The sequence below is a fragment of the Perna viridis genome, chromosome 6 (genome assembly GCF_037379345.1).
Source record: "Perna viridis isolate PV_CMFRI_1.1 ecotype Kerala chromosome 6, ASM3737934v1, whole genome shotgun sequence".
In the NCBI taxonomy this organism is placed as follows: domain Eukaryota; kingdom Metazoa; phylum Mollusca; class Bivalvia; order Mytilida; family Mytilidae; genus Perna; species Perna viridis.
The window spans coordinates 40,081,348-40,093,651 of NC_142450.1; the positions used below are offsets into that span (position 1 = coordinate 40,081,348).

The 12,304-nt window shown below is 33.5% G+C and overlaps 2 protein-coding genes across 7 annotated transcripts in view; one reads left to right on the forward strand and one right to left on the reverse strand.

Annotated features, from left to right (window-relative positions):
- Window positions 1-417: 417 nt before the first annotated feature.
- Window positions 418-3,491, forward strand: LOC148614936 (glycogen phosphorylase, muscle form-like). Its single transcript, XM_088589472.1, has 2 exons — window positions 418-2,763; window positions 3,067-3,491. Exons 1-2 carry the CDS (start codon window positions 455-457, stop codon window positions 3,299-3,301), a joined length of 2,544 nt encoding a protein of 847 aa, XP_088445598.1. The 5' UTR covers window positions 418-454; the 3' UTR covers window positions 3,302-3,491.
- A 1,959-nt stretch (window positions 3,492-5,450) lies between these two features.
- LOC148614937 (carnitine O-palmitoyltransferase 1, liver isoform-like) overlaps window positions 5,451-12,304 on the reverse strand; it is a 37,388-nt gene continuing 30,534 nt past the window's right edge. For 5 of the 6 annotated variants that reach the window (XM_088589477.1, XM_088589478.1, XM_088589475.1 and 2 more), the window contains 4 exons: window positions 12,164-12,298; window positions 11,418-11,606; window positions 10,586-10,756; window positions 5,764-9,576 (listed from right to left, as the gene is read on the reverse strand). In XM_088589477.1, coding sequence (XP_088445603.1) covers window positions 9,496-9,576; window positions 10,586-10,756; window positions 11,418-11,606; window positions 12,164-12,298 — 576 coding nt within the window. In that variant the 3' untranslated portion in view covers window positions 5,764-9,495. Of the gene's footprint in view, window positions 9,577-10,585; window positions 10,757-11,417; window positions 11,607-12,163; window positions 12,299-12,304 lie in introns of all 6 variants that reach the window. The other variant, XM_088589473.1, reaches the window with a different exon arrangement.

Genomic DNA, 12,304 nt, shown 5'->3' on the forward strand with positions numbered 1-12,304 from the left:
ATGAGCAGTGCTCTTGCCCTTTGAACTTTTTCATTTCCTGTATAGCAGAGCCTATGGGCTAGTGATGTGATACTTAGTAAATCAGAAAGCGACTTTAGCACTTATAGGTCTGCGGAGGAGATTGCCGGCGACATATGTCCACTAAATATAAACAATTATCACTTCAAAACAATACTTATATTGTGTAGTCTTCTGTAGAGTTTTCAAGAAATTAAATATTTGATAAGAATTTCTTTTAAAAGTGAAATTACTCCTTTGTCATGCAGTCCGATTTTCTAGTCATTATGTTACCATGATTACATTGTACGTATTTAACGAAATAATTGACAATGTCTTCAAAGGATTTTAAAAATAGAATTATGCTTGTTTGTCTGTCTAACCGTATAATCGAATCGATGCCATAACGTCATAGACGTCGCTTAGTTGCACAAAGAGAAATCTGTCCGACGTTGAAATGGCGGCAAGTAGGGCCGTTCATTTCGAAGAACTTCGGAAACAAATTAGCATTCGAGGAATCGCACCAGTAGAGAATGTTTCAAATATAAAGAACGCTTTCAACCGTCATCTTCACTATACTCTTGCTAAGGATCGGGATGTAGCCACAGATCTTGACTATTACGATGCTTTGGCCCACACTGTCAGAGACCATCTTGTGGGGCGATGGATCAGGACACAGCAGCATTACAATCAGACCGATCCTAAAACCGTATACTATCTGTCCATGGAGTTCTATATGGGAAGAACTCTTGAAAATACGATGGTGAACTTGGGTATAGAAAATGCTTGTGATGAGGCAATGTACCAGCTTGGCCTGAATATAGAGGAATTAGAGGAACAAGAAGTTGATGCAGGTTTGGGCAATGGTGGTCTTGGACGTCTTGCTGCCTGTTTCATGGACTCGCTGTCAACCCTTGGCATTGCAGCTTATGGATATGGTATAAGGTACGATTATGGTATATTTGAACAGAAGATCAGTAATGGATGGCAAACTGAGCAACCAGATGAATGGTTGAAATTCGGAAACCCATGGGAGCGGTCAAGACCTGAATACTTGGTACCAATTAAATTCTATGGGAATGTTCAGGACTCAGAACAAGGCCCAAAGTGGGAAAACACTCAAGTTGTTTACGCTATGGCATATGATACACCTATTCCCGGCTTCAATAATAACACTGTTAACACCATGAGGTTATGGTCGGCAAAAGCTCCAAACAGTTTCCACCTGCATTTTTTCAACAATGGTGAATACTTACAAGCCGTATGTGATAGGAATTTGGCTGAAAACATTACCAAAGTTCTTTATCCAAATGACAATATGTTTGAAGGTCGAGAGTTACGACTTAAACAAGAATATTTCTTGGTGTCAGCATCACTTCAAGATATTATAAAAAGGTACAAACAATCTAAAACTGGTGTTGCGAGGAAAAATTTTGATGGCTTTCCGGAAAAGGTTGCACTTCAGTTGAATGATACTCACCCATCTCTTGTTATTCCTGAACTTATGCGATTACTGCTTGACGAAGAAGGGCTCCCATGGAACAAGGCTTGGGGCATCGTAGTGAAGACATGCGCTTATACCAACCACACTCTTCTCCCGGAAGCTCTTGAGCGCTGGCCTGTGTCTTTACTTGAGAAACTGCTTCCTAGACATTTACAGATAATCTACGCTATCAACCACAACTTCTTGCAAATGATAGAAGGTCGTTGGCCTGGTGATATTGCCAGGGTGCGGAGGATGTCAATGGTAGAGGAAAACGATGAGAAAAAGATCAACATGGCGTACTTGTCAATAGTTGGAACGCATGCCACCAATGGTGTCGCCAGAATTCATTCAGAACTTTTGAAGACGCACGTTTTCCGTGATTTCTATGAGATGTTTCCGGAAAGATTCCAAAACAAGACAAATGGAATTACACCCCGTCGTTGGCTTTTGATGTGTAACCCGTTACTTTCAGAACTTATTACTACTCAAATAGGCGATGAGTGGACGACAAACCTAGACAAGCTCCGTGATTTACAAAACTACGTAAACGATGATAAATTTCTTCAGGAGCTAATAAACGCCAAGCAGTACAATAAAAGTAAACTTGCTACTTACCTAAAGAGAACAAGTGGCGTGGAAATATCACCGGAAACAATGTTTGACATTCAAGTTAAAAGAATTCACGAATACAAGAGACAACTCCTCAACTGTCTGCATATAATCACGATGTATAACAAGTTGAAGCGCAATGATACGACCGGATTCGTCCCGCGAACTGTTATGATTGGTGGTAAGGCAGCGCCTGGTTATCATATGGCTAAACTAATCATCAAACTGATCAACAATGTCGCTGACATTGTTAACAATGATCCTGATATCAACGGGCGCCTAAAAGTTGTGTTTCTTGAAAACTATCGGGTGTCCTTGGCGGAAAAAGTAGTCCCAGCAGCGGATCTCAGCGAGCAGATCTCCACCGCTGGAACCGAAGCGTCCGGAACTGGTAATATGAAGTTCATGCTAAACGGAGCAATGACAATCGGAACGCTGGATGGGGCTAACGTAGAAATGAGAGAAGAGGTCGGAGAAAGTAACTTCTTTCTGTTTGGTATGAACGTTGAGGAAGTTGAGAAGCTGAAACGAGATGGGTACTATGCGAAAGTTTACTACGATAAGAACCCTGAATTGAAGGAAGCTTTAGACCAGATCAACAACGGCACCTTCTCTCGAGAAGATTCTGGATTATTCCGTGACATATTCAATAATCTAGTGTTTGATGATAGGTAAGTATAAATAAGATTTTGGTGAAGACCAAACGCTCTAGACTTCTTAGAAATATTGTAGTAGATCTTCTCATGAAAGTCATCGGTTGTTAAGTGGATTTTAGTGGCAATAATAGACTTCGCCATTGTGATATCAAACAGCTTAGTTTAGTCCTTTTTCCCGTCGGGTTTATACTGAACTTATAGCAAGAACGCCTATATGATTAATTAAAAAAAGACATTTCAGAACATCTATGAATCAATCTTTTTTTGCTTTTTGTTTTTTTCTAATTTCTTCAATTGTTTCTTCGAATGCCTTTTTAGGTTTTGTTTGCTGAAGGACTATGAATCGTACATACGTTGCCAGCAGGAAGTCAGTCAGCTGTACAAAGACCCTACACAGTGGGCTCGTAAATGTCTGCTGAACATTGCAGCGTCAGGAAAGTTCTCGAGTGACAGGACTATTGAAGAATATGCTAGAGAGATATGGGATGTAGATCCATCAGGCCTAAAGTTACCAGCCCCTCATGAAGTCTCCAATGCCGGAACTGAAATCTAAGACGTTTCTTTTTCTTGCAACTGAAATTGCCTGTGTAAAAATAGTGTTCATTAAATACAGTGCATTTTTTTTCATAAACAATTGCTTGTTCACAATATTTAATGTGGTGTTCGTTTTGATGACATTTTTGGAACCCCGCTTTTGTCAATGTTCCCTCGAAGAACACATTAAAATGTTTTCGTTCTGACAACGTTGTATCTCTACTTAAGTCTCTCTTGCCAGTCTATTATAAATATGTAAAAACATACTTAAGCATGTGCATGTATACTTACATTAATACGAACTACTTACTTTTTTCCTGTGAAAATGGATTCCTTCGCGAGTTCTGGAGGTATATGTACCATATTAGTACATTGTATTGTATTACACGGCATAATTAATAAAACCATTCATTGGTCAAGATATGTTAGGAAATCTCATTTTAAAGGATACCTATACTTCGTTTATACTGAATATTTTATCGAAACACTACTTTCACTATTAATTTCTTCAGATTAAATGCGCTGTTTAGGTTCCTTGTGTACTATGTTTTTATTATATTGTTACAGAAGGTTATTCATACCCTGTGAGAGTACTTTTGTTCGTTCGTGGGATATCAATTTTCGTGTTTCGTGGGAAGGGCAAACCACAAAATTTGGTTCTCAATGAAACAGAGATTTCCATTGATGTGTTTACTGAAAACCTCGATTAAAATCACGAATTCAAGATTCCATGAACTTGTGTTTTTCCCTAATCCACAAATTACGTAACCCATACAACGTACCCAGATGCGTTCAATAGACGTTTTACTGTGAAAGCACATTTTATTCAGGGATACCAAGTTTCGTGGATTCTTGAAAACGTGGTTTTGAGGTTTTCAGTATACACATCAATGGGATTCCCCTTTTCGTTGGGAACCAAATTTTGTGGTTTTGGCCTACCCATGAAATATGGAACCTCACGAACAATGATACTTTCACAGTAGTACATAATCCATGCAGCGTACCCAGATGTGTTCAATTGACATTTTAGTATATAATCCACGCAGCGTACCTACATGTAGATGTGTTCAATAGACATTTTAGTATATAATCCATAGTGTACGTTTCCATTGAAATGTATTTATTACGAGATTTTTTACTGTTTATGGCGCTATTTTTTGTACGACAAATAGAATACATTGTACGATAATTAAAGCAAATCTAAAACGAGAAAATCCAGTTAAAATTCCATGGCAACAAAAGTGCCTCTAACACCCCCACAGCCTGTTGAACCATGTACATTCAGGGACCAATGTGGATACACGATTCATATTGGACTTAATTTTCATGAAAGATGAACTAAGCACTTGGCTACCATTCTTAAACACCCAACTCGCAACAGAAATCAGAAGTCTGTTTGTTGTTGTTGACAACACAGTAACAGAACATGACTGTAAATTTACTGTAAACATGAATTAATGACAATATGTACACCATAATATGATAATCTAACACCCCGTTCAGTTTCATAACAACCCTGCAAGTCGTTAAGGAGGAGTCACGGACAACACATGAGACCAAGTTTTGCTGAAAAACCTTCAAGTCCAACAGTCGTCATTTTTACAATTTTTGTCCGAACATGAGTTCAAGAAAATATGGACAGCTCTATATTGTAATTTAACACTCCATCAAGTTTCATACCAATACTACGAGTTGTTGAGGAGTAATGAACAACGCATGAGACCAAGTTTAATATGCTCAAGAAGATAATTTCTGACAGTATGCCCATATCAATGTGATCATATTACATCCAACAAAGTTTCAGAATAATTTTCCAAGCTGCTTAATTAGAAAATAATTTTGACAGACTGAAGGATGGGTGAAAACTATATATCCCCAAACTTCGTAGTGCATTACTTGCATCATACAGAAACAAAAAAAATCACCTACAAGGAGCTATACATAACTAAAGCATGGAGCAGGACCACTGGTAGTTTATTTTCTGCTTTACTAGAAACACCTGTCAAGTGGCCTCGCTTCCGTCAAGTTGTAAACCGAATAAGAACTAACAAAGTTACATGTTTTAAGAAGAAAAATGGTGTGGGAAATAATTCTATTCTCGAAATTGACCAGTTCTGAAAAATTAACTTACCATTAGGGCTATAAATAAATAGTAAGAATCAAACACGTTAACATTTTGCACACTTTTATCATAAAACCTGAATACAATTCGATTCGAATATAATCGATTGTGAAAAATTGCATTGATTTAAAGAAAACAAAAAAAGAATAATCAAACTAATGTTAAATGCATAACAAAAGAACATTTCACAAAGAATATGTTGGTCACTGGAGCTTGAATTCACAACAGTTGTTCCACAATAACTACAGTGGAAATAACTTGATTTTTATGGAGACATGGAAGATGGATATAGTTTTGTAAGCTGTTTTTTTTTATTCTTTTTTTTTCAAATGTTTAAACTAAATTTTCTGTTTAATAAATTATTCTGAGCCTCTCTTCATTCTAAATCAAGTGACTTCTCCTTCATTCTGTATACAGTGGTCATCAATAAAATATTTCACTCTTGACGATAAAGTCACAAGCTACAGAAAACATACATACAATATAAAGTAGTTATGGTCCCTTCATTTGTTATAATCTCCAGTAAATCCTTCAAGAAAAATGTTGTTTCAATAAATGTTCCACAAAATTATTTTTCTGATGACCACTTAAGAACAGGTTACAGAAATATTTAAACTAGTAGGAGAGCTCCATAAATGAGGTCAGTTTTGAAAAATATTCATTACATAACAATCCTTAACCATACTTTTAAGGCTTCATTGTACCAAATTTTCTGGCTAGATACTAGAGACTGAAATATCTGTATTCTAAAACTCAAATTCAGAGTTTAGTGGTGTGTTAAAACAAAATGATAATAGTACAAATTAGTAGTTAAAGTCAATGTATAAACGAACAAAAAAGTTCTGTATTGTCAAAAAAAATATCTTGCCCATAAATATTTCCTCATGTATATTTAACCAAATGTATTCATAGTTTTCTCCATTGTTACTCGTGAAAACAAAGAGTTAAGATTTATATCAGTTGTTATAATAGGTACAAACTAAAGTAAAAAAAAAAGTTGGGGAAATAAAGAATACTGAAACAATTCATCACAGAGGTAAATAAAACAACACATAATTAACCAAAACTACAAACTATAGTAAAGGAATCACAAAAAATCAAATTATGACTGATTCACTAGGGACTTTACAAATTCACGTCATAAAACTAAACTTGCAACAAATTAAATTTCTGTTGGTACAATGTGGCTACTTCAACATCAGTAAATCAGTAGAAAGTGTCGCTTGTCACCGATTCATTCCAACTAAATAAAATCTAGATAAATGCCTTCTAAATAAATTTCACCAATTCCTTGCTTCAAAGATGGCATTTCAAACAGTACAATACTAGTTTATGAAGAAAAGAAAATGAACTACATAACAGCAGAAAAATTTTGTAGTTAAAATATTTCATTGATATTTAAGACATTCCTTTATTTTTTCTCTGCTTTTACAAGTAAAGTAAAAAAAGGTATCAATTTTTCTGTAATAAAAAATAATAATATCACGTCTAATGAGTTTAATAAAATACAATCCCATCACATGATAAGACATATGTACACCCATTTATGTAAACACAACTCTCTATGATGTATTACACGTTGAGATTCATGTTCAATGTTTAAAATGCATAAAATAATTGAAATCATCATTTGATATAATTCTTCAATTGAAGCTCATCTCTGTTTCTATCAGAGATTCTTAACTGTAAGCAAAGCTCACTTCCCATAGCAAAATTAAGAACAAGAGTGTCAAACAGGAACTTAATGTTGTTAGAGTCTTAAAAATCCAATCTTACTTAGCTTTTCTCAAATATCAAGTGGCTGTGATAAATTGTTGCAAAGAAAAATGTAACGAAAATGGTGAAAACTGATGAAGGATGAAGGAACCAAATAATCACAATATACCACTTGCTATCAATACAACCTACCCTAGAAGATGAGTGCAACACCATTTCAACTGATATGAATGAAAGAAAAACTGAATCTTCAAACAAAGTAAAAGGGAATGAAACCATACAATGTCATCTTTGTTGTATTCAACTTTTGTTTACTTAAAAAAAAAGATACTGCAAACAGTATCATATTATATCAAATGTATGCATGTAAATTCATAATAATTCTTCCACTTTTATTACACTCAGTGACAGTCTAGACTGTACATGTGTGATTTGTATATAAAGTATTTTGATGATGTAAAATACAATGAAAGCAGTCTTTCGTGTCATTAATAATATTATCTACTTCCTGATGATGTATTGGTCACATTGCAAAGGTAGGTTGTCCTATAATCAAAAACAACCTCAAGTTCATTATACAACTTGATTCATCTATTGAGAACATTATATTTTTACTTTCTAACACATCACAATTTAACAAATTTTAAGCCAAGCAAGCATAACAATTCACCTTGAAAAGATAGTTAACAATACCGTATTTTGGTGTGTGTAGCGCACATTTATGTATTGTGCGCAGTGCAATTTTGAAGGTCTAAACGTGTGAAAAAAGTTTTTTAGACTTAGGTTGCAGTAAAATTTTTTAAGACACAAAAATTGATATTTTGCACTTGATCGGACAATTTATTTACCTTGATGCGGTATTTCCTATGAAAATATGAAGGAAAGAAACTTCTATGCAGACTAAAACATCATGTAAACATCAGTAGCTACATGAATTGGATAATTATAATTTCAAAGCATGATAAAATTGACACAGGATGTAAGAAATGGCTTATAAAACAAAATCGAAAGTTGGGAAAATCGGACAATTCCAGTTGTGTTGGTAACTCAAATTTCACAATTTTTCATTTAAAAACATACTTTTAAGAAAGAAAATTGTAAGAAACAATCAAAATAGGTATCAGAATAATCATTTTCAGCTGTAAAAGCATATGATAAGAAGGGTTTGACAAAAAAGAAATTAGTTACTTTTTGGTTTTTAGATGTTTCATATTAATTTCTAACTATGCTTTATAAGAAGAAAATATTGTACAACCTTTGTTTGAAACATGTTATTAAGTCATTTGAGCGTGATTTGAAGAAAATATCACTAAAAATTAAATACTTAAAGATGTATTTGATGATTGAATAAAATTTCTGTCAGTAACATTTCAGTTCTTGTTTGTTTGCTTACATTACGCAATGTCTTTTTACGTACTGAAATCTTTAATTTTGTGGCCAATTCTTATGTATTAATGCATAATCTGCACCCCCATGTTCTGGAAATGATTTCCACGAAAAAATGTGTGCATAATACACACCAAAATACGGTAGTCAGATTTATAGGCATGTCTGAATATCCTAAATTGGCTAATCAGCAGAAAATAAAACTGATATGCTATGATATTACAATCTGTGAGCAAACTATTAGCATGCAGACCCTCTATTCCCTATGTCATAGATATGCCACTAGAACTTAATCTTAAAAACAAAAACCATAAAGTGCAGCAGATATTCCTGAACTACAATAAGAAAATGTATTTGATTCAATCTGATAGGTCTAAAAATGTCAATAAAATATGTTGAGTGAAATTCTAGTAAAAATTTCACTTCATTTAAGATGTATGTTTTGTACAAGAATACTAAGAACTTCAATAAATGTTACCAAAACAACTCGCATTTTATGAATTTTATATAAAAGGGACATTTAATGGTTAAATACAAGCACAAGTATCCTAGATTCATTAGAACCAAAAACAGCCTGAGTACTACAACACCGGACAAATAGTGGAAAGACATTTATCCCAAATCTCTACAATAACTCTAGCTTCTGGGCCAAAAATATCAAGTCATTTCTAACAACAAAATAAAATAATATCTAATATCAAAGTATTTAAAACTGTACATAGTTTATTTCTGAAAATATGACTGTTCGAAAATGTTATATTTGGAATGGAACAACAAGTTTCTATTAAACCAAAGACATCACAATTTGATAGGTTCACAGATGAATTCTTATTCAGAAAATAATGATAAAATTTAAAAAGTCAGCTGTAAAAGCCAGGCCTGGAAACAAAAAAGATGATTTTCAGGGCATTGACAATTAAATATTACTAAATAGATGAATAGTTACAAGATCACACAAATAGCTCCTATCTAGTTAAATATGGTGATCATCATGAGTTGTTAGCCTCCAGAAACATGTTCTTGATATCAGCTAAGGCCCTCTCTATTTCTTTGGCAAACTTTAATGCATCCTAAAAAGACAAAATATACACATTTATTCATTTTGTAAAGTAGAAATTTCGGGATAGCAATTCAGTTTTTATTTTTTTATTTACTATATGCAGAATAATTGTCTTTGTCTGTGGTATTGGTAACATATATTGTTTTCTAATACACTGAAACCCATCAAAACCTGAATAGACCAGTTGCTTTCACCAAAATAATCATAGACCTACAATTAGATTTAAATTATGGCATCAAATGAAATGTTTTGTAGGGTGCATCTAAAAACAACCTGGGGCAGAACTAGATGATGACAGCTCCATACCATTATACAACCACAATATTTTTTTGCAATCTTATAAAAATAATGTTGTGAAGTCATTATTTACAATCTATTTCACACATATGACTGTTTACGAAAGTTCACAAGAAATCTATTTAAACCAAAATTATTTTAAAGTCCCTTTGAATCAATTTCAATGTTTTGAACATGTGTAAATCCAACTATCACTTCAACTAATCTTTAGCCCAGAAGTGGTTGTGTTCAAACTGGTTTCCATTAATATGCTAGCCTTATGTCTATTGATTGATGAGATTCATTATTAAGTTAGAGAAAGACTTTGTAAAGGAAGTCATCTTGATCAGTTTGCTAGTCAGTAATGATCTCAGGATTCTTTGCCTAATTGATTCATTTTTGGGCCAAAACAGTTAGCATTTTCTTAGCCTCAAGTCCAACAAATATATCAGGATACAGTTTCATAAAACATCTCAAATTGAGATTTTCTTCAAACCCTCCTAAACTCAAATTTCTACCAATCAGATCACTTGAAATTGAAGATTTGAGGAAAACCACAGGACTTAAGGAAGTTCTGAACTGGAGATATTATATGAAACCCAGGCCAAATGTAAAAATAATTCATGTCCTTAAATCAGTGATCAAGAAAAATCATACAAACTAACAAAGATGTCTGTTTTATGATACATTTTGATGCAATATATGTTGATAGAATAAAGTTTTAAATCTACATCTCCACTTACAGTCGTTGGACAAGATTTTTTACAGGAAACATGGAAGAAGATTACATTTTCACCAGCAATAATATATGAGACTCCATATCCATCATCAGCTACTGGACCAAATCCTCCACCTGCTGAAATATGCTCAGGGTGTTTGACTAAGTCAAGTTTGTCTGTTTGCTGATGTGGTGTCTAAAAAAGCATAGTTAAAATTTCTAAAATTAACCTATTTTCTTGATACTATCCTAGCTTAAAATAAGCATTTCAGCATTTTTTGTAACACATCAAAATCCTAATTGTTAGATTCAAATTTTCATGGCTCCCTATCTGTGAAAACATAGATAAATTATTCACAACCTGCATCAAACTTGTTTCCATACACTTATAAAAGACGTTGTTTCTTTCCAAATACTTATTACTAATTTTATTAAGTATGTAATGTTTGGGATTTAATCATACTTTTTGACTAAAGTAGGAATCTCTAGCCTTTGTTAATCTTGTTTAGAATTGTTGTTTTTGAACTTAGTGTATGGTATGAACCCAATTTTGTGTAACCAGTATATTTGTGATTCAAGGGGCCAATCAAAGGTAGTGGGTGGGAAATTTCTCACATTAATTGTGAATATTATTTTTCAAAGATACATTTCCACTGTTTGATAGCATTGTTGTCTTTTCTCTATTGTGTATGCAAAATTACATTTTTAATAACTTTAGCTTACTCTTATTTTTTGGACCATTGCTCTTTTTAAAGGATCTTTAATAAGGTAAAAGAATAATTGGTGGACAAAAAAAAAACTAGCACTTTCACACTCTCACAATGGGCACTAATCATTTACAGTACATGGTCTTATACCTGACTGGTAGTTAATCTCCATGGCACACCAAGGCCTTCTGTCAAGAATGGAGATTCTTCTCCCAAATATTTAGAGACAACATACAGACAGAACAGATGTCTGTCTATACCATGGCCGGACATAGCATCTCTGTAACCTTTCTGGTGAATTTCTGCTGCCTTCATCATTGCTTTCTTACGATCCTGATTCTGAAAAAAAAACATGAAATATTCGAATTTACTTAAAGCGTTATTAACAACTTAACTAAGAACCTTTTTTTCAGGAATGGAGACAAAACAGGACATAAATTTTGTTGTACATGTATTTTTGCCACAGTTTCTTCTTACTAAAAACAATAAAAAGATTAACTAATTTGTCTTCACTGTATATCCATTCCTTAGTTTTAAGATATATTTTTGTTGCAATGTATACACATGTATTCTTTTTAATTAATTCAACTTTGATTTATTTTCCAAGGTATACAATATATAAGTATATCATGTGCGGTAGAAAGTCATTTTGTCTGATTCTCAATTTTATTGAAATTAATTGAATTAGTGCAAAACGATTCAGAGATACATTTACCATATACAATTTTCCAAACCATTACTGTAGATCTCCAATCATTATTCAGTTAAAAAAGAGGAAATTGGCAAAATTTGAGGTAAATATACGAAAAAAAGAAACAAAACAGTAAAATCCTGATTTGAAAGAGCAGGAGAGAACCATGTCTTATCATGATGATATTTTGTTAATCCAGACTTACAGTAAGAGCTGGATTATCCATAGATTTGGCAAATTCACAAGATTCTACTGTACAAGATCTAACAGTCTCCGTTCTACCTTCTCTAAACAACCTGGTCATGGATGACTCATATGTCAAGTCAAATTTATTTGCAGTCTAAAA

Bases quoted from the DNA above. Each gene is read 5' to 3' on its own strand.
- LOC148614936 (XM_088589472.1), top strand. From the start codon at position 455: ATGGCGGCAAGTAGGGCCGTTCATTTCGAAGAACTTCGGAAACAAATT. The intron at 2,764-3,066 runs GTAAGTATAAAT...ATGCCTTTTTAG, and splicing joins AATCTAGTGTTTGATGATAG to GTTTTGTTTGCTGAAGGACT.